Raw genomic sequence first — 23,788 nt, 5'->3', positions numbered from 1 at the left:
AAGGATCTGGCATTGTTGTGTGCTATGGTGTAGGTCGAAGACCTAGCTTGGATCCCATGTTGCTGTGGCTGTGGCATAAGCCAGCAGCTGTAGCTCTGATTCGACCCCTAGCCTGGGAAATTCCATACGCTGCGGGTGCAGCCCTAAAAAGCGAAAGAAAGAAAGAGAGAGAGAGAGAGAGAAAGAGAAAGAAAGAAAGAGAGAAAGAAAGAGATAAAGAGAGAAAGAAAGAAAGAAAGAACGAAAGGGAGGAAAGAAGGAAGGAAGGAAAGAAAGAAAGGGAGAAAAAAAGAAAAATTACACAGAAACAAAAATGACCTAGAGTAACCAATAATTTTTAAAATAAAAAACAAAGGAGGAAGACATACTACATGATTGCAAGACTTACCACACAGCTGTAGTAATTAAAAATAGTTTGGTTGTACTAGCAGAGATACATATAAATCAATGGAAGAGAATAAAGGGTTCAGGAACAAGCCCATGTTTAACAACTGATTTTTTGAAAAGATGCTAAGGCAACCCAATGAAAAAATGAAAGGCATTTCAACAAATGATGCTAGATCAACTAGATATCCTTATAGGGGTGAAAAAAAGAAAAAAAGAAAAACATTCTCACACCATGTGCAAAAGTTAACTAAAAATGGATAACAGATCTAAATGTAAAATCCAAAACTGTAAAACTTTAAAAGTTAAAATATACGCCTACACACAATCTAGCCATGCCACTCCTAGATATTTATCCAAGAAAAACAAAAACATATGTTTACACAAAGGCTTTACATGAAAGTTTACAGAAGCTCTTTTGTAATACTAACAACTAGAAATAGACCAAGTGTCCATTAACTGGTAAATGGAAAAAAAACTAGTATACCTATACTATATAATAGACTACTACCTATATCAGTAATAAAGAAGGAATCACTGATATATATATACAACAACATGGATAAATCTCAAGATAATTACACTGAGTGAAAGAAGGCAAAAAAAAAAAATAGAAAGACTATAGACAATATGACTCTGTGTAAAATTTTAGCAAAAGCAAATTACTTTACCATAAGAAAAAGTAAATCAGAGTTCCCATCGTGGCTCAGTGGTTAACGAATCTGACTAGGAACCATGAGATTGCGGGTTCAATCCCTGGCCTCGCTCAGTGGGTTAAGGATCCGGCATTGCCGTGAGCTGCGGTGTAGGTCACAGATGCAGCTCAGATCCTGAGTTGCTGTGGCTCTGGTGTAGGCTGGCAGCTACAGATCTGATTAGACCCCTGGCCTGGGAACCTCCATATGTTGCAGGAGCAGCCCTAGAAAAGGCAAAAAGACAAAAAAAAAAAAAAAAAAAAAAGCAAATCAGTTATTGCCTGAGGATCAGAGTGGGGGGGGAAGAATGGATTACAAATGGCATAAGGAAATTTAGGGAGTGATAGAAATATTTGTTATCTTAACTGTGATGATGGTTTCATGGGGGGGGGGGGTGTATACACACATATATATATGTGCCCAAACTGATTAAATTATACAATTTAAATATGTGAATGACGTTCAGTAAATGTCAATTCAACCTCAATACAGATGAAAAAAAGAGAACAGAATGAAAAAAAAAAATGGTAATATTTACCAAAATTTTACACTCTGCTGCTAGAAATTTATTCTATAGATATACTCGCATACACACAAAGGATATATACTGAAAAAATTAAAACATTAAACATCTAGAAACAACCAAAACTTCCATTAATATATGATACTCTAAAATAAATTAATGTGGGAGTTCCCATCGTGGGTCAGCTGAAACAAACCTGACTAGTATCCAAGAGAATGCCGGTTCAATCCTTGGCCTAGCTTAGCGGGTTAAGGATCTGGCATTGCTGTGAGCTGTAGTGTAGGTTGCAGACATGGCCCGGATCCTGTGTTGCTGTGGCTGTGGTGTAGGCTGGCAGCTGCAGCTCCAATTCAATCCCTAGACCGGGAACTTCCATATGCTGCAGGTGTGGCCCTAAAAAAAAAAAAAAAAAAGAATGACATACATCTATGTGCTCAACCATAAGAGGCTATCCAAGATATGCTGATGAATGAATGAGGTTACAGAGAAATTCATACCCAGACACCCATTTACATTTAATTTTTAAAAAAAGAAATGCATATGTGTAGAAATTACTAGCTGTAATTATCTTTAGTTGATGAGTACCCATAGTACACTTAAAATTATTGCAAATGTTTTAGTTTTCCACAAAGAAACAGTACATAGCAGGAGTTCCCGCTGTGGTGCAATGGATCAGCTGTGGCTTGGCAAGCAATGGGATGCGGGGTTGGATCCAGGCCTGGCACTGTGGATCCCACATTGCTGCAGCTAAGTTCACGCTGGCTGCGGGTGGAATCTGATTCCTGGCCCAGGAGCTCCATTTGGCCAAAAAAGAAAAAAGAAAGAGTACATAACAGTTAAGATTGACACCACCAATCTTAACATTAAAAAGTGGCCAGTACTTATTAGCTGCTATATGCCAAGCATAATACGTCAAGCATTTTGTACAGATTGCCATTTATTTAACCTTCACAACAAACTTCTAAAGGAGGTGGTATTACTTTATCACCTTTTTAAAGATTTAGGATTCTGAGGGTCAAAAAGGTTTTGCTGAAGGTCACACAACTAGTAAGTGATAGATGAGGATTTAACTGATCTTTCTTTGATTACAAACTTGATGATTTTAACCACTGCACCAAAATGTTTCTCTTTAAGCATAATCTAGAAACCAAAAATCCATAAATGAATACAGCAATTGGGAACACAGTATTGGCAAAGAAAATATAATCAAAAAGCACAGGTTTAATTTCTGCTTATATCTTTTAGTAGGAAAATAAACTTCTGTATTTACATATGTATATAATTGGTCTCTGTGAGGTATTTTACTAATCAATCCACTCGGGCCATGTTTTTATTTTTCTTTTTTTTTTTTTTTTTTTTGTCTTTTTGCCTTTTCTAGGGCTGCTCCCACAGCATATGGAGATTCCCAGGCTAGGGGTCTAATCAGAGATATAGCCACTGGCCAATGCCAGAGCCACAGCAACGGGGGATCTGAGCTGTGACTGCAACCTACACCACAGCTCATGGCAATGCCAGATCTTTAACCCACTGAGCAAGGCCAGGGATCGAACCCACAACCTCATGGTTGCTAGTCGGATTCATTAACCACTGAGCCACAACGGGAACTCCCAGGCCATGTTTTTAACAATCTATACTTTGTTACATTCTACCTTATGTTTAATATATGTTAGTTTCTATTCTAATTCCAAATAATATAATAAAACCCAAATAATATAAAACCCAAAATTCATAAAGAAGAGATACAAATAACGTATTTTCCAAGGGGAAATTACACGCACTAAACTTCCACTAGCTATGGCAATTTATCACCATTGACACCATTCCTAGTATAAACTGTATATTTTTGTATTTAGTTGTAGCACATTACATAGATTGCTTTTTGCAATCAACCTCCAAAAGGAATTAAATATTAATGAAATTTGCCAGATACAATTAGAAGAAATAAGACATTCAGAATCTGAATAATGAAGAAACATCTATTATAATATATCACATTTTAGAGCTAAGAAATATATTTTCTACCTTAAAAGATTTTTTATCTTTAAAATTCTGATTACTAATCTCAACTTTCTAAAGAAACTCTTTGCCATCGACTGAGCATAGAGTACATATGAGTAAGAAACTTCTAACTGCTAACATTGTATTTTACTAATTTTAAGATAACAATTTCACATTCATTTGACGGGCAATATTAGCATTTTTAGAAAATAAAGTAAATGCAGCTCAGCAAATTACTGTTCTATAGAACTGGTACATTATAAATTGATCTCTACATAATTGTTCATTTGTATATGTGGCACACAATCAGAAGGCAAAAATTAAAATAAATGTTCTGTAAAATCATCTACAATTTTCTTCAAAAGTATTTAACATCTTTTCAACAAAACTAACAAAACTGACATCTTAAAATATTTTAAAATAAAACTAGAGTAAATGTAAACATTAAAAATTATACTCCTAATGCCAAAAATATAGAAATATACACTTAAATGGTTCTCAAATATGCTCCAATAAATATCAAAAAATATACCATCTGCCACGTCATGCTTCACAATCCTATTACTACTTCTTAAAGGTTTTCTCCCCCATATCTTCTACCTAAACTCTACAAATCAGTAGCAAGAAATAAGGTCAAATATAAGAACATGTTTTGGTAACATTATCTGAAACAGTGGATAGGTTAGTCATAGCCAGAAAATAAACACTGTAAAATTATTTACAAAGAAATTATACTTGGAAGTTCCCTGTGGCACAGCAGGTTCAGAATCTGGCATTGCTGCAGCTGCAGTGCAGGTTACATCTGCAACTTGGGTTTGATCCCTGGCCTGGGAACTTCTACATGCCCCAAGTGCAGCAAAAAAAAATTATACTTGGGAGTTCCCATTGCAGCACAGCAGAAACGAATCTGACTAGTATCTATGAGGATGTAGGCTTGATCCCTGCCCTTGCTCAGTGGATCCGGAATCCGGCATTGCCTTGAGCCACAGCGTAGATCGCCAACACAGCTCCAATCTGGCGTTGCTATGTCTGTGGCGTAGGCCAACAGCTGTAGATTCGACCCCCAACCTGGGAACCTCCATATACACGGGTGCAGCCCTAAAAAGCCAAAAAGAAAAAAAAAGTATACCGAACAATCATAGCTTTTAAGACATTTATATTTTAATGGAATGAACTGTTTGTAAGTAAATCAGAGTTAGGGCTAGATGCAGTTTACTTCAGTTACCTGAAATTAGAATAGCAGGCTCATTAAAAATACATAAACCAGTGATGCAGAGGCACTGCATCATATTGATGGAGCCCTCATTAATTTTCAATGATATAGCCACTACTATATTTGTGTTCTAAAAAAAACTGAGTGAGGTATACAATCATTTTTCTTCATCTCAAAATTCTGGCTTTTACATATTCTAACTCAATAAATCAAAGGAAACCTAATACTCCAAACATTTCTAATGAAGTCCATTAAATTTTACCTTTTTTAAATCTTTTTACAGGGAATACATACATTTGTTTGTACACATATATAATACATATATTTTTATGCACAATGTCAAAAGTGAAATTTATAAAATAAAAATACTATAAAGTAAATTACCCCATGAGGTGATTGATATAATCTTTCTAGACACTTGCACATAACACAAAATAAAGTCTAAATTATGGACTTTTCAGATATTGTGAGATGTTTTGCTCTCCAAAAAAAACTGAATGATAACAGAAAATAAGGAAATAAAATTTGCTTTTGATAAATACACAAAAGTTATCCTCCAAATCATTTCTTGTCATAAATAATACAATACAGTCAGACTTCCTAATTTGCATATGATAATACCTCAAAAAACAAATACTATGACATTGTTTATACATTATCAAAGAAAAACATATGGTAAAATAATAAAATCAGTGAAAAAAATTATTATTGAATGTTAAAAGGTTTTTTTTCAAGCTAGCACCCTGGAAACTAAAATACAGAGAAAATTTTTCTCAGCGTATCAAATGGATTTTGATAATATTACAGTATTTTCATTTATTACATAAAATGGGCTTGAGTTTCTGTTTGCATTACAGTATAAGACTTTTACTTGGAAAATGTGATCAAAATTTAATTGAACAATTCCTAACTTGGATTTACACAGAGAATAGAAAATGGAGGAGTTCCCGTCATGGCTCAGAAGTTAACAAATCTGACTAGCATCCATGAGGACGCGGTTTGATCCCTGGCCTCACTCAGTGGGTTAAGGATCTGGCATTGCCATGAGCTGTGGTGTAGGTCACAGACGCAGCTCAGATCCCGCATTGCTATGGTTGTAGTGTAGGCTGACAGCTACGGCTCTGATTGGATCCCTAGTCTGGGAACCTCCATATGCCGTGGGTGGAGCTCTAAAAAGACAAAAAAAGAAAGTGGAGCTGACCAGGTGAGCTATGCAACCACATAACCTTTCTTAGACTTCAGCTTCCCCATCTGTGGAAAAAAAAAAAAAAAAAAAAAGGCAGGGGAGACAGGGGTAGAGGGGTAGAATAGAACTAAAAAAATGATTGCTAAGCTCCTTCCAAATTTACATTAATAAAGTCTGCCAACTTTCTATCAATCCTTTTGACAAAACAAATAGCACTTTGTAGCATGTGCTTTTTGTACAGGCTTCTATCCCCGCCAAATGAGACATCACATTCCACTTTTCCTAAAGGGGCTAATATTTAGATCTTTCCTCATCAATGACTGTTTCACAAAAACCTTTATGCATCTGGAGCTACTTCAACATTTTAATCTGTTAATGCTAATCTTGCAAAAATTCATAAGTTTAGAATATACCCACCAAAACTATTTGCTTCCTCAAAGGCCCTTTTTTTCCTAAATCAGCAGAATGATTACCATTGGGGTTCAGGATTTTAGGTTTCCATTTCTTTAACAATACTTTTTGAAAAATACAGTTTATTATTTAACAAATAGCATAAAGCCCACCTTCACATCTTAATTACAAAGAGTATTTTTATAAGTATCCTTTTCCTCCTTATAAAGAAAGAAAAACTAACTTCCATTTAATGACTCAAAGGAAGACATAAAAACTAATGGGGCAGTAACCATGTCTCCCACATTTATCGCTATACACTCAGCACAGTGTTTTCCAAAATTGCTTGAGCACAAAACTCTCCTAGATAACCAGTATAGAATACAAAGTCCCTCCCTAGAAGATGCATGGCAAGGCCCAAAAATTTGTATTTTAAATTAGCACCCAAGATGGATTCCTACACCACAGCCCATGGCAATGCCAGATCCTTAACCCACTGAGTGAGGCCAGGGATCAAACTGTGTCCTCATGGATGCTAGTCAGGTTTGTTAACTTCCCAGTGGCCTGGGAAATGTAATGAGTATAAGAGAAAGAATGAAAACTTATTAGTAAACACCAACAACTAATAAATTACAGTTGAGACTTTCTTTTCATCTTCGAAAATAAGCTTAACACATCTGAAACTTGAAAAAAAATTAAACTATCTAGGTTAAATTTTCATTCATTTATTCTCATTTACTATCTGAGAGACTAGCTCTAAATAAACAGGAAGTAAATTGCCAAAAAGATTCCTGAAACTTAATCCAAAAACTGGTTGTTGTTGTTCTTTGCATTTAGAATGCTGAAAGTAATTCTTTATAGATTACTACAGAGTAAGTTTACTCTTAAATTTACCTAAATTCTTAAACTTACTTAAACTGTTCCTCATCCAATCCTCAAAGTATTCCTGTGAGGTATACACTACTGGTAAGCCCTTTATACAGATGAGAAAATAAAGGCTTAAAGAAAGTAACTAATTTTCCCTAAATCATACAGCCAAGAATAAATAGCAAATCTATGATTCAAACTCAGGCAAACTATCATTACATATTTGTTAGACATAACATTTTATGCTGATAGCAGAAAAAAGGCAATGAGGAAATGAATTAATTCTATCTGTTTATCTTGTATCCTAAGAAAACTTATGTGTTATTGTTTCAGATTCTTGCAAAATAAAATAATTTGTGGGGGTTTTTTTGGTCTTTTCTAGGACCGCATCCACAGCATATGGAGGATCCCAGGCTAGGGGTCTAATGGGAGCTGTAGCCTCCAGCCTTCACCAGAGCCACAGCAACGCCAGATCTGAGCCTCATCTGCAACGTACACCACAGCCCACTACTCTAGTCAAGGGATCAAACCCGCAACCTCATGGTTCCCAGTCGGATTCGTTAACCACTGAGCCACAATGAGAACTCCAAATAATTTGTGTTTTAACACTTAAGTCTGAACATCTGAAAGATAGCTTCACTTACCTGTTTGAATCTTAGAACATGAATTTGAGAATATAACTTCAAAGGAAAGTTAGAGATAGATAGATAAGATAGGAAAGAGCTCTTACTTGTTGTCCATTTATGAAGTCAAAGTTCTGAAAAACTTTCTAACACCTACAGGAAAACCCCACAAAAGGTTTCCTCCAAGACAGAAAAAATAAATAAATAAATACACACACACACACACACACACACACACACACACACACACACAAACTAGTTAGCAGATAAAATGAATCTTTAAAAAAGATTTCCAGTATAAAAGAAAAGAATTAGAGAGGAAGAGTCATATGGCGATAGGGCTATATTTACACAAAGAGAAATGTTAGTTGTAATATTACTAAAGATTTAGTAACCACAGTTTTAAAGAACTACGATATTGTTACACTCAATAAGAGAAGAAACTGAAGTGCATACACTGCATCTTAAAAAACTGAAATACACTAATAGTCATTTTTAGTCAAATCAAAAAACACATACTATAGCCATAAAATAACCAATCCAGTGATGTATTTATATTCTGAATATAAAGTGATCAGTACTCTCTTCCATATTTGAAAAGAAAAATTTGAGCTCATAAAAATAACTAAAATTTTAGGAGTTCCAGCTGTGGCTCAGTGCGTTAAGAACTTGACTAGTATCCAAGAGGATGTGGGTTTGATCCCTGGCCTTGCTCAGTGGGTTAAGGATCCAGTGTTGCCACTAGCTGCACTGTAGTTTGCTGATGTGGCTCGGATCTGCAGTTGCTGTTGCTGTGGTATAGGCTGGAAGCTGCAAGTCCAATTGGACTCTTAGCCCAGAAATTCTGTATGCCACAGGTGCAGCTCTAAAAAGAAAAAAAAAAAAAAACTAAAATTTTCATATCTTATGAACAGCTTTATTAATGGTATAAGATCAAAAAAAGATTAATGCTACTAAACTACAATGACTTTCTAATTAACTATTAACTAAATTACCCAAATTTTAAGAGACTGAAGGGGCTAGAAATTACCTGTTCTAGGAGTTCCCACTGTGATGCAATGGGATGGGCAATGACTTGGAAGTGCTGGGATGCAGGTTCGATCCCTGGCCTGGCACAGTGGGTTAAGGATCCAGCATTGCCACAGCTTAGGTCACAGTTACCACTTGGATCTAATCCCTGGCCCAGGAACTCCATATGCCTCAGGGCAGCCAAAACGGGAAAACAAGAAATTATTTGTTCTAGACAAATGAATAAATCAAAGTTAAAAGGCTGGCCTAGGAGTTCCCGTCGTGGCTTAGCAGAAACGAATCTGACAGGTTCAATCCCTTGGCCTCGCTCATTAGGTTAAGGATCCAGTGTTGCCGTGAGCTGTGGTGTAGGTCACAGATGAGGCTCGGATCCTGTGAGTTGTTGTAGCTGTGGCATAGACCAGGGGCTAGAGCTCTGATTCAACCCCTACCCTGGGAACTTCCATCCGTGGGTTCAGTCCTAAAAAAACAAAAGCAAAAAAAAAATTTCCAATTAAATAAAAAAATTAATAAATGAGAGGCTGGCCTAAACTTGCCAGTCTGTGGCAGAACTAGAAACTAGGTTTTCTACCTTGTGATTCAGTGCTCTTTCTACTACTCAATAAATTTGGATTATTAAAATACATGGGACACTGACTCTTTTTCTTTTTGGCTTTTTAGGGCCGTACCTGCAACATATTGAAGTTCCCAGGCTAGGGGTTGAATCAGAACTGCAGCTTTCAGCCTACACCACAGTCATATCAATGCAGGATTTAAGCTTCATCTGTAACCTATACCACAGCTCACACCAATGCCAGATCCTTAACCCGTTGAGCAAGGCCAAGGATCGAACCCAAATCTTCATGCATACTAGTCAGATTCATAACCCACTGAGCCACAACGAGAACTCCCAAAACACCAACTCTTATATGTGGAAACAAAGCAAAAACTACCTCCTTCAGGAAAGATAATCATTGTAATTATCATCCAAAAGATATAAGATATTAATTTGCTAGAGCTGTTCTATAGAACTATATTCTTATCAACTTCAAAACAATCACTCCATTAAAAAAAAAAGGAGGGGGGGAGAATGTTTAGAAAAGTTTTAGGAAAGAAGCTGAAGTAATTAAAAAAAAAAGTCAAAAACTACAAAAGGACAAAAATGTTAACGAGGCAAATGGAATTGCCAATTTTGAGGTAATGAAAATAAACATGTACACACAGAACTGAGACTACAGGAATTAAATGCCTCAACATTTAAGACCAGCTTTAAACAAACATGATGGAGTAACTGATGTCAGACTAGCCTTCCCACCATGATCAACCATAAGACAAACAAAATGTCTAAGACAATAGTTTACAGTCATTAGACAAGAGGCAACACAAAGACTATAATTCCTTAAGAGATGAAAAACTCACAAGGTGAGCCCTACAGTTACCTGACATTTCACCCTAGGGAAAATTTTCATGACCGTGGCCCAGCAAGCATGCATTTACAAAGGGCACAGTGGTTGTGCTAAGCTGAACAGGCAGAGATCAGAGTTCGGTGCAGTTGATATGATTGAAATCCACAAGGCAGAGGGTCCAGAAGTCTGTTTAGGGAACTCCCATAAGTCCTTGGCCAAGGAACACACAGCACATATGAAAGGCAAAACCAATCAAGCTTAAAAGAGAATGGCTGAGAGAGGAAGGGAGAGTATTTAAGGAAGGCTCAGTATACTTTGGAGTCTAAAATCAAGCCCCAATAAGTTTGGCAAGGAACTGACAGTTTGGAGGTTGAGTTGCAGTAAAGTAAGGGAACACAATTTGCTCTCCACAGATCCATCCTAGCAAAGATTAAAACCAAGCTTACAAAGTTCAAGTTGATCAACAAGTAACTTAATTACCTACAAAATTTTTTTTACAAAAAAAAAAAGAATAACAGGAGTTTCCGTCATGGCTCAGTGGTTAACAAATCTGACTAGGAACCATGAGGTTGCAGGTTCAATCCCTGGCCTTGCTCAGTGGGTTAACGATCCGGCATTGCCGTGAGCTGTGGTGTAGGTTGCAGATGCGGCTCGGATCCTGCGTTGCTGTGACTCTGGCGTAGGCTGGCAGCTACAGCTCCGATTAGACCCCTAGCCTGGGAACCTCCATATGCCGAGGGAACAGCCTAAGAAATGGCAAAAAGCCAAAAAAAAAAAAAAAATTTTTTTTTAAACAGTCTACACAGAAAGATAAAATTTGCAATTTCTAGTACCATCTTCATGATTCACTGTACACTTGAAAAATATTAACTGCGAAAAAAGAAAAAAAAAAAAAAAGAAAGAAAGAAAAATGTGACCCATGGTTAAAAAAATAAAAAGAGACCAAGAGAGTAGTCAATAGAAACCAGTCCTGAGACAGCCAAGATTTTGAATCTAGCAGATTGAAGCTTTTTTTTTTTAGACTGAAGGTTTAAAATCAGCTATTTTGCATACTTTTAAGGAATTAGGGAGTTCCCACTGTGGCTCATTAGTACTGAACCTGACTAGTATCGATGAGGACACAGGTTCAATCCCTGGCCCCACTCAGTGGGTTAAGGATCTGGCATTGCCATGAGATGCCCTGTACATCGCAGAGACAGCTTGAATCCCTAATTGCTGTGGCTATGATGTAGGCCAGCAGCTGCAGCTCCGATTCAACCCCTAGCCTGGGAACTTCCATATGCCATGGGTTGAGGCCCTATTTAAAAAAAAAAAAAGTAACAGAAAATATGTTCAAAAAATTAAAGAAAAATACATTCAAAGAAGGAAAACATAGTCTTAATTAGTAAACACATAGAAAATACAATAAAAGAAAACTACAGAAAAGAATAAGATGAAGATGAAAACTTTAGAAGAAAATGACAATAACAAATGAAAAATCTACCAAATGGGCTTAACAGAAAATTGAAAATGGTAGATGGGAGTCAGTGAGCTTGCAATAAAGACCAACAAAAAGTATCTAATCTGGGAGTTCCCACCATAGCACAGCAGAAACGAATCCAACTAGGAACAATGAGGTTGTGGGTTCGATCCCTGGCCTTGCCGTGAGCTGTGGTGTAGGTCTCAGACACAGCTCAGACCTGGCATTGCTGTGGCTGTGGCAAAGGCCGGTGGCTACAGCTCTGATTCAACCCCTATCCTGAGAACCTCCATATGCCACAGGTGCGGCCCTAAAAAGACTGAAAAGACCAAAAAAAAAAAAAAAAAAAAAAAAGGGTATCTAAAGAAGAAGAGAAAAATAAATAGTATCTCAGTGGCTTACAGAACAATATCAAAGAGTCTAACACACATTACTTGGAGTTCCAAAAGGAGGAGAGAGTGAAAATAGTGCAGAAAGAATCACTGAAATTTTACAAACAGAATGAAAAACATTGACTTACAGCTCTAAGCTCAGCAAAGCTCAACTAGGATGAATACAAAGAAAAGCACTCCTAAGTTTATATTCAAACTACTAGAAACCAAAGATAAAGAGAAAACCTTGAACACAGCCCCAAGTGATTTTTACATAAAAGGGACCAAGGATATAAGTAACAGCAAACTTCTCATCACAAACAATGAAGATCATTGCAAATGAATCAACTGACAAGGGATTAATCTCCAAAATTTATAAACACCTTCTGCAGCTCCATACCAAAAAAACAAACAACCCCATCAAAACATGGGCAGAAGATCTAAACAGACAGTTCTCCAAAGACGACATACAGATGGCCAAGAAACACATGAAAAGATGTTCTACATCACTCATTATCAGAGAAATGCAAATCAAAACCACTATGAGGTACCACCTTACACCAGCCACAATCGCCATCATCAAAAAGTCTACAAACAATAAGTGCTGGAGAGGGTGTGGAGAAAAAGGAACCCTAGTACACTCTTGGTGGGATTGTAAAGTGGTGCAACCACTGTGGAAAACAGGATGGAGATGCCTCAGATAACTAAACATAGAACTACCATTTGACCCAGCAATCCCACTCCTGGGCATCTATCCAGCAAAAACCATGACTCGCAAAGACACATGTACTCCAATGTTCACTGCAGCACTCTTTTCAATAGCCAAGACATGGAAACACCTTAAATGTCCATCGACAGAGGAGTGGATCCAGAAGATGTGGTACATATACACAATGGAATATTACTCAGCCATTAAAAGGAACGAAATACCAGCATTTTTAGCAACATGGATGGACCTAGAAATTAGCATGCTAAGTGAGGTCAGCCATACAATGAGACACCAACATCAAATGCTTTCACTGACATCTGGAATCTGAAAAAAGGTCAGACTGAACTTCTTTGCAGAACAGATGCTCACAGACACTGAAAAACTTACGGTCTCCGGAGGAGACATTTGGGAGGTGGGGGGATGTGCTTGGGTTGTAGGATGGAAATCCTGTGAAATTGGATTGTTATGATCATTATACAACTACAGATATGATAAATTCATTTGAGTAATAAAAAAATAAAATAAAATAAATAATGCAGGAGTTCCCGTCGTGGCGCAGTGGTTAACGAATCCGACTAGGAACCATGAGGTTGCAGGTTCAATCCCTGGCCTTGCTCAGTGGGTTAACGATCCGGCGTTGCCGTGAGCTGTGGTGTAGGTTGCAGACGCGGCTTGGATCCCGCGTTGCTGTGGCTCTGGTGTAGGCCGGTGGCTACAGCTCCGATTCAACCCCTAGCCTGGGAACCTCCATATGCCGTGGGAGCGGCCCAAGAAATAGCAACAACAACAACAACAAAAGACAAAAAATAAAAATAAAATAAAATAAACAATGCAGATCAGAAAACAGTGGAATGATATCTTTCAAGTGATGAAATGCCAACCCATAACTTCATATTCAGAATATTACTGTTTGAAATATTCTTCAAAGAGTAGGGTGAAATAAAAACACTCACAGAAACAAAATCTGGGAGAATTCTTCACCAACAGACCTGCACTATAGTTAATGCTAAAGAATGTTCTTCATGTGGAAAAGAAATCAATACAACTGTAAAATCAGATTCGAAAGAGAGAATACTAAACATGGTAAATAAGTAGGTGAATATACAAAAGACTACATTTTACCACTTTACACCCACTAGGATAGCTATAATCAAAAAGACAAATAAGAACAAGTGATGGAGAGAAAACAGAACACTTACACACTGCTTGTGGGAATGTAAAATTTGCAGTCCTACAAAAGTCCCACAATTCCTCAAATGGATAAACACAGAGTTTTCATATGATCCAGCAGTTACATTCCTAAGTGCATACCCAAAACAAAATCATATGTCACACAAAAAACTTTGTACATGAATATTCATAGCAATATTATTCATTATATCCCAAAAGCGGAAACCACCCAAATGTCCATCAACTAATGAGTGGATAAATGAAATGCTGTATATCCATACCATAAAGTAGTATCAAATAACAAAAAGAAAGGAAGTCATGATACAAGCTACAACATGGATGAACTTTGAAAACACTATACTAAGTAAAAATCAATCACAGAAGACCATATATTATATGATTCCATTTATATGAAATGTCCAGAATAGGCCATCCATAGGGACAAAAATCAATCAGCGGCTGCCCATCAGTTAGGGCTGGGAGACAATGGAAGGTTGGGGAGAGAGCAGGTTTGGAAGGTAATGCTAAGTAGTAAGAGGAGAAACTAAAATAATCCAGAACTAATTATGATGATAAATGTCTATCTCTGAAAATACACTAAAACCACCACTGATACCTACACTTTAAATGAGTGAATTTATGATATGTGAATTATATCCCAGTAAGGTCATTTATTGAAAACACTGTTTTTTTATTCTCTACCTTTCCTTAAAGACAACTGACTCTTTAAAGCAAAAATAAAAATTCGAATCATACACAAAAGTCAAAGATACGACATCATCAGCATAAAGGATGAGAAGGCTAAGTAAATGGAATTATATTATTCACACTTGTGAGATAATGAAATGGGAAGTGAAAAATGGGGAGTGTCAGATGTTGACTCTAAATAGACTGATAAAGATGCACATTGTTATAGTTAGAGAAGTCACTAAAAAATAATAATAATAATGAAGAGCTATTGTTAACAGGCCAATACTTTAAAATATCCAATTAATCCAAAATAAGGCAAGAAAAGAAAAAGAAAAAAAGGAACAAATGAAAAACAAATAGACTTAAACCAAATGATATCAATAATTAAATTTAAAGGGGTTAACACAGCAATAAAAAGATAGCAATGTTGGAGTTCCCACTGTGGCTCAGTGGTAACAAACCCAACTAGTATCCATGAGGATGCAGTTCAATACCTGGCCCTATTCAGTGGGTTAAGGATCTGGTGTTGCCGCAAGCTGCAGCGTTGGTCACAGACACAGCCTGCCTCTGGCATTGCTGTGGCTGTGGCATAGGCCTGCAGCTAAACCTCTGATTCAACCACTAGCCTAGGAACTTGCATATGCCATGGGGGTGGACCAAAAGGAAAAAAAAAAGACATCAATGTTGGACCAAATAAAAAACCAAGACCAACTATGTACTGTCTATAAGATATACACATTGGTTGAAAGCAAAAGGACAAAGAAAGGTTACCATCAAACAATAAGCATATAGTTGACATAATATCTGACAAAAACTTCAGGGCAAAGAGTATTACAAAAGACAAAAGGAACATTTCATAATGACAAAAGGATAAATTCATCAGGAAGGCACTGCAATTCTAAATATCAATGTATATAATAAGAGAGTTTCAAAATACATAAAACATGACAGAACTAAAGGAGAACGTGATAAACCCACAATCTAGTTGGAAGAATTGATAAAATGAGTAGATACAACAAATTAGTAAAGATACAGATCTGAGTAATACTATTAACCAAGTTTACCTAATTGACATACACTACACCCAACAGCCACAGGACAGACCTTTTCAAATTTACGTTGATTGCTCACCAAGAGATACCATATGCTGGACCATATGTAAGTTTTCAGAAAATGTCAAAAGACTGAAATTTGGCAAAGTGTGTTCACTACAACAAAATAAAATTAGAAATTAACAATACTATATCTAGAAAGTCCCTTTTTTCTGATTCTTCAACCGAGAATGAGTGCCTTTTTCTAATTTTTCTGTGCAGAGGAGGCATTGTTTCCTAGTTCGCAAAAAGGTACTACTTAAGCCCAACATTAGCTAAAAAAATGAATTAATACCACATATGAATTATTCTTTCTAACTTCAATCTGATAAACTTCTAAAAGTAACTAATAATTTAGAGAAAATACAGAGGAACATATTAATACCCTAGAGATGCAATCAGTAAAATTCAAACTGAGAACGCTTCAAAACAAACTACTCAGTAACATTAATAAAGGGGGAGTAGGATAGAGAAAAAAGAGAGACTTTAAGTAAATATGGTAAATATTTACTTTTATATATATCAGGATCTGTTTTTGTTTATTCTACTACTTTGTGTCTTAGGTTTGTTTAAAATGAAAAAAAAATTCAGTAAAATCAAATAATGGTAAAGTTTTCAGAGACAAGCAATGCCAAAAATTGCTGGGATAAAAATTAAATTATTGGTAGCTCCCCTGTGGCTTCACGGTTAACAAACCCAACTAGTATCCATGAGGACTTGGGTTCAATTCCTGGCCTTGCTCAGTGGGTTAAGGATCAAGAGTTGCCATGAGCTGTGGTGTACGTCACAGAGGCAGCTCGGATCCCTCATTGCTGTGGCTGTGGTGTAGGCTGGCGGCTTCAGCTCCGACTCAACCCCTAGCCTGGGACTCTCCATTATGTCGCAGGCGCGGCCCTAAAAAGACAAAAAAAAAAAAAAAAAATTAAATTATTGAAGACTCTAGTTAAATGAGAATTAGAAATCAACTATAGTTCAATTAAAAAAAGAAAAGAAGAAAAAGAGGAGTTCCCACTGTGGCATAACAGGATCAGTGGCTTCTCTGGAGCACTGGGACACAGGTTCAATCCCAGCCAGGATCCAGATTGCCACAGCTGCCACATGGGTCACAGCTGCCACATGGGTCGCAATTGTGACCCATGAACTCCATATGGCCCAGGAACTCCATATGTCATGGGGCAGCCATAAAAAGGAAAATAAAAAAGAAAAATGAATTGGGAAAAAATTGAGAATTAGCTATAACTAGCTCCATATAATTCAGTAAGTCTTAAGAATGCTATGAGGAATTCTATGAGGCCCATTTCTTAAAATAGGTGACCCTGATAATGAAAACAATTACCCTCTTCTGTAATTAAGAGAAAGTTCCTCCTTGAATCGAAAAGAAAAGCAAAAATGGAAACCAATCTTTTTTGGTGTGCATGCAATCAATCCATCTGGGTGTTTGTTGGATTGATTTCATACATAAGGGAACATGTTTCCTCAACGCTAGCAGTTAAGAAAGAAAAGTATTTTCGTAATGTTTCACCTCTTCTCTTTCTGCGCCTGTATTTTCTCCCATAAATAGTACTCCTAATTAATATTTCCATAAAACCATACTTCCCATCTTTTGTGAAGCACTACTCCTACTCACTTTATCACTTGCCTCCTAAAATGCCTTTGCTACCTGAGGACCAAAAAAAAAGAAAGAAAAAAACGAGTAAAATCACGTGGCCCACTGCCTCATGGTATTCAAACTCTTGTATGTAAATAACCTCCCAACTTGTAACAGGGTTGCTCAGTGCTAAGGAATAAAATACAGCAGAAGCAATGATAATATGACTTCTATGATTAGATGGTAAAGGGCCCTGGAGTTCCCACTGTGGATCAATGGGTTAAGGACCTGACATTGTCTCTGTGAGGATTTGGGTTCAATCCCTGGCCTCATTCAGTAGGTTGAGGATCTGGCATTGCCTCAAGCTGTGGCACAGGTCACAAATGCAGCTCAGGAGTTCCTGTCATGGTGCAGTGGAAACAAATCCAACTAGGAACCATGAGGTTTCAGGTTTGATCCCTGGCCTCGCTCAGTGAGTTAAGGATCTGGCGTTGCTGTGAGCTGTGGTGTAGGTCACAGATGTGGCTCAGATCCCTCGTTGCTATGGCTCTGGCGTAGGCCAGCAGCAACAGCTCTGATTAGACCCCTGGCCTGGGAACCTCCATATGGTGTGGCCCTATAAAAACAAAAGACGAAAAAAAAGTGCAGCTTGGACATGGTGTGGCTGTGGCTATGGGGTAGGCCCCAGCTGCAGCTCCAATTTGACCCAGGAACTTCTATATGCTGCAAGTGCACCTGTTTTAAAAAAACAAAAAACAAAAAACAAAAAAAGGATAAACAGTCCTGAAGCTTCTGATTCTCTCTCTCTCATAACTAACTCTGTGAAAAGCCAAATCATGAGCAGCCCTATGGAGGGTCCATGGGGTGGAACTGAAGCCGCCAACAGCCACATGAGTGACCTTGGAAACAAATCATTATTGTGCAAGTCTTTCATAGCAAGCCAAATATATCCAATTTTAATCTCATTTCTGTTTAGCATCCATACCATGCGTAAACAATGATATGATGGCCACTGTATATTGGACAAACACTATGTAAAAGTAACTCCATTAAACACCGCCAGATATATTACATGTATTATTTAATCCTCAAACATTGTAATACATATAACGCTATTATCTCTATAGTACAGATAAGGAAAATGAGGCAAAGGAGTTAGGAATTTGCCCAAAGCCACAGAGCGCCTAAGAGTAGAAAGAATTCAAAATCAGAAGTTTGTTCTCTAAGCCAATACCATACTGTTTTTTATTCATTTTGTTCATACTTCAAGTGAAAGAGAACTGTAAAATGTGGCTTTCATCTAACAGGTTAGCAAATAAATCAAAATAAATGCAATGCCAGAATGACTGAGACAATTTTTAACACATGAAAAAAATAAAAAAGACCAAAGATACAACAAAAGCAATTTCTTTTTTTCATGTTGTTTTTTGGTTTTTGTTTTGTCTTTATGCCATTTCTTGGGCCACTCCCATGGCAAATGGAGGTTCCCAGGCTAGGGGTCGAATCAGAGCTGTAGCCGCAGGCCTACGCCAGAGCCACAGCAACGTGTGATCTGAGCCTCGTCTGCAACCTACACCACAGCTCTCTCTTGGCAACGCCGAATCCTTAACCCACTGAGCAAGGCCAGGGATCGAACCCACAACCTCATGGTTCCTAATCAGATTCATTAATCACTAAGCCATGACTGGAACTCCTGCAAAAGCAATTTCTAATTAAAAGTATTTTATAATCATCTAATAAAAATGTAATTTATTTTACTAAAATCACATAATCTTCCCTGATTGGCTAATTATTACTAGATAGAAATTTTTTTGAATAAGTTACATTTAGTTAGTATCCTTCCAAAAAAGCAAATTCCCTTTCCTTGAGCATCAACTGTTAACAAACTTGATACAGGAAAATGAAGAGATACTGAGCAAAACCTCTCTAAAAACCTAAGTCTTTAAAGAGTGTTTGCCTCATTATCCTTTTCCGGTCAATCTACTTGATTATTTTCACCTTATTTCTAACCTTAACCCATTCAATCATAGCTCTACTGAATTTCCTTTCTTGAATAAAGCAAAGGAAAATATATTTTAAAAGAAAAAGATTAATGAGAAAAAGGAACCAATCTAATTTAGTAAGTTGCTAAATCCCATTATAATCATTAAAACACAACTAACCATGCAGTGTATGCTGACCCAAAGATCTTGTCTACCACACTGTATCCATCATTTTTTATCTCTAAGAAACCTCAGAGAAACTACAGGAAGGTATGTTTGCTTTACATTCCAAAGGCTTCATAGAACCACCTTTTCTAAACCATATTTGACCATAAAAACGTGGCAAGAAACACTGACCAGTTCCTGTACTTATTCTTCAAAATATACACAATCAACCACCCTCCTTTGCCTACCAACGGAAACTGGCGTGAGACATCCAGTGTTCCAGTCCTAGCAAGAGACATGGAGCAGTCTCCAGTTCCTTCCCTGTGAAATGGGAATGATACATGGGCCTGGTGTGGGAAGGAAGTGAGATAACGAACGGCAAAACGCTTAGAACAGTGCCTAGTACACAATCTGCACTCAATAAATGCCAGCCATTACTGTATCTTCAAAATTAACTGCTTAGAATCTGAATTTTCTCTCTTTTAGTGATGAAAATCTAACCAAACTCCATCAGGACAATAAAGAGCACCAGTATATCATCACAGTAAATTTTTTTCATAGCTCTTTTTAATAAAAACACTTCACATGAAATTAAGCATTCCGATCCCCACCCCTCCCCCTTACACTTTTAACCAGCTCTGGAACTCCTTGGACAGCACAGCCTAGAAATGCAGACAAGATTTTCCTCGCCCACCGAAGGGGAAACCTACAAACTGCTGGTTCCCACATCAGTTGAACCCGCCGTCCCAAGCAGGCCAGAGCGGCTCAGGGCTGGCGGCCACAGTTTGTTCACAGAAACAACGTTCCCTTTTCCCATTTCCTCCCCCAGCGTCGAAACTAACGACGCCCTTTTCTCCCATGAGCAGACGTTAAGCATCTCCCGGCTCTTTCAAGAGCTCCCACCCGGTGCGTCTCACCCCCATCGAACCTGCGGTCCCCCGACTCACAAAGTGTGTCCGCACACATTCACCATCAGCTTCAACGAAGGGTTCCGGTATTTGGTGGTCTTACACCTGGGGCAGCCCTGATCGTCCATGGCTTCTTCTCTCCCGTGGACTCTCCCTGACGCCTGCTTCAGTCACCGCCACCTCCACCTCCGCGCCCCCTCAGACCCGACGCCAACTAGGTTCCTACCAACAGGCACTCGACTGGGACGGTCCTTTGCGAATAAGCACCGGCTGGGAGCGAACACTTCAGCACAAACGTTCCGGAGGCAGATTTTACGGTCCTGCAGCGCCGGCTGGGTCTCGGTTCCGCAGGCCAGCGCAAAATCTTAGATTTGGGAGAGGGCTTTTTAAAAGGCAGACTGTACACAAAGCCCCATCTCTATCCACCTAGCTATTTTTCAAGGAACTCTGTCACCTTTTAGGAACATAGATTCAAGTGTTCTGTCTAGAAACATTCCCATTATTTCAAAGATCTGTGCCTGGTGTACATATTCGATAATCAGACCAGTATTTTCTTTTGAACGATTTGATAGCCTGTGCTTTATATTTCTCCTTTGCACTTGCACAATCATGCAATCACAGAAAATAATATGCCTTCACAGAGATGAAGTTTGGAAAAATCATCTGAAATTAAAGTCTCAGTACTGACCCTAAATATTACAAAATCTCACTAAATGTCAAAATAGTTCTACAAATAATGTCTCGCATCTGCCCTGCAGAGAGCCACTGACCTCAAGATGGTCAAGCATGCTTAGTGGTTTCTGCAGGCTCTAATGTCTCTAACCCTCCCTCCCCATCAAAGACAACATATTTGTATCCCCAAATACTGGAGGGAATCACACAGAAATACACACTTTATTTCAGCAATTCTAAGATGAGAGCCTGAGTCTCTTTGGAAATTGTAAGTCACATTCACTGAGTGAATCAAGGCTGCAAAGTGAAGTCTGCAAACAGCTCTATCAGATAATAAATTCCTCCCATTATAAAGAATACATCTTATTCATCTCCTGAACAAGGATTTGTTGATACTTGTTGAATAAGTAAATGAAGAATGAATGAGTGAACATCAAATAGTGTAATGTGAAATTTTTTTTATGCCAAAAACTATATTATTGTAATCTGATCCAAACTCCATCAGAAGTGGGCATACAAAAGTTTTTCAAATTAACCAAAACAATGAATATCAGCTGTATGTGCTCATAGTAATTTTAGCTTTTCATAGCATTTTCGCTCTTTTCAATAAAAACATAAAGAGGAACATTCCAACTCCCTTTTTTTAAAAGAGAGAATCCAACAGGCCACCCATAGTATGGAAATACAGTTGGGATTTCCATGGGAGAAGCTGACAAATTTCTAGAGACCACTTATAGGAACCAACAGACCGAGGGAGGCCACAGCACCACAGGGCTATTTTTTAAAAAGACTACATCCAAATCAATGATAAGACTCAAAGTGAAGCTCTCTAACAATAAAGGTAACTTAAGGATCTTTATATTTTAACAGAACAAGAAATTTCTGGTGAAAGAGTGAGCATAATCAATGAGCATATAAAATTTTTAGGCAATACTACATTGAGAAGTCATCCATTAAGTCAACACTATTGTTGGAGTTTCCTGGTGGCGCAGCAGCTTAAGGATCCGGCCATTGTCACTGCTGTGACTCAAGTTGCAGCTGTAGCAGGGGTTCCATCCCTGGCTCAGGAACTTCGAAGCCATGGCCCAAAAAAAAGTTGGCATTATTGTTTATTAGCACCAGGACGCTTTTAATCATATCTTTGAACCGGAGACCTCAACCACTTTGTGCAGTGAATTGCTTTTCCTTTCTCCCATTGAGATTTAGGTAAAGAAAGCACTGAAGATTATGGGAGGAAATACTGCTACCAGCTTTATCCTCTTCCCAGAGAAGCATGCTAGCAACAGCTGATTTGAAATTCAATCAGATAAGCATTTCTCATGCAGCTAGAGGCAATAGAAAGTAGTGCTTTTATAGATTTGGTCCCTGGCACCAAGAGAGCTGGATTCAAGTGCTGGCTTCTCACTTAACAACTGCATGATCAAGGGCCTCAGTCTTCCCAAATATACGATGAGGATAATAATAACACAACTGGCACAGAGGATTGAGGATACAAGTTGTGCAGAGTAAAAGCTCAATCACTGTTAGCTGTTACTAAGAGTAGTATAAGTATCTACAAAAGTCATGTGGAAAGATCCTGTCCTTCTTTTAAAAAACAAATCTGTTTTTGAGTCAAATTTTTCTTCCTTCAGTTTCCTTCCTCCATATAATACCCTTCACAAGGTTGCTGTAATGATAAATTACATGATGTGTCCATATACAAAGGCCCTACTACAATGCCTTGTATATAATAGAAACTCTGAAAAGTATACCATTTCTGCTGGTGGAGTTCACTAACACAGAATAGTCAGAAAGCTTTGAGGAGGAAAGCATTGACAGCACAAGATTGGATTCAAATAGAATCTTAGACTTTATTTAAATAAAAAAAAAAACTTTTGGAGTTTCCACTGTATTGCAGGGGGTTAATGATCCAACTTGTCTTTGTGGAAGCACCAGTTCAATCCCCAGTCCTGGCCCTGGAACTTCCATACAAAACAAAACAAAAACCACCCAACTTTCAACTTTCCTAAATTTCTAAAGATAGCTATTTCTGAAAGGTGGACCAATGGAGCCCATCATTTCTTTTCCCAAATCTGCTCATCCTCTAGCATTCCTAAGTGTGGACTCTACCTCCCTGAGGCAATATTTCTCAAATGCACACCTTCCTTTTCTGTACCCAAGGCTATGGCCCCAGGTTGGACCTTCCTCATCTGTTGAAGACTTCTATTGTTTTTTTCCCTTGACGATGGACAGCATCCCTCCCCTTTTTTACCGAAAAGAGATCCTCCCCAACATGCCTTCTAATAGGTCTGCCAGTCACATTGCTGGCCCTTAGGCCTAGGGGTTGATATACAACCCTTAACTGGACCAGTCAAAGGTCTTCAGCAGAATTTATCAAATTTGAAGTAAGGGAAAAGCAGCAGAACCTCTGGAAGCTAGAAAATGTGAACTGGGAACTACTGGCAGCCATGGTTCCAACCTTCTGGGGAAAGCTACTTTGAAAGACTAAAACTAACTTGATGGGAGAGGCAAATGAAAAAAGACAATGAATAGGTCTTCAGGTCTGACCAGCTGTATTCTAGTCTTCCCATTTTTTTGATATCATGATCCAAAAAAGTCACCTTTTTGCCTAGGCTAGTTCAAGTGGGGTATCTGGCTCCTGGGGAAATAAATATCATCACAAAAAGGCAAGAATGCTGCTACACCTGGGA

The 23,788-nt window shown here is 37.9% G+C and overlaps 1 protein-coding gene across 5 annotated transcripts in view; it reads right to left on the bottom strand.

Annotated features, from left to right (window-relative positions):
* Positions 1–20,693, bottom strand: part of MNAT1 (menage a trois homolog 1, cyclin H assembly factor (Xenopus laevis)) — a 217,802-nt gene extending 197,109 nt beyond the window's left edge. Inside the window, exon 1 of one of the 5 annotated variants that reach the window (XR_002336329.1) lies at positions 20,466–20,692. Coding sequence is in view for 3 of the 5 variants with exons in the window: in XM_021064622.1 (XP_020920281.1) it covers positions 20,466–20,554 (89 nt within the window). In the remaining 2 variants the exon portion in view is untranslated. Of the gene's footprint in view, positions 1–20,446 lie in introns of all 5 variants that reach the window. The other 4 variants (XR_002336325.1, XM_021064622.1, XM_021064673.1 and 1 more) reach the window with 4 other exon arrangements.

The sequence above is a fragment of the Sus scrofa genome, chromosome 1 (assembly GCF_000003025.6).
Source record: "Sus scrofa isolate TJ Tabasco breed Duroc chromosome 1, Sscrofa11.1, whole genome shotgun sequence".
NCBI classification, from domain to species: Eukaryota; Metazoa; Chordata; class Mammalia; order Artiodactyla; family Suidae; genus Sus; species Sus scrofa.
The sequence above is the reverse complement of the archived record's forward strand: the minus strand, read 5'-3'. Positions and strand labels throughout refer to the sequence as shown.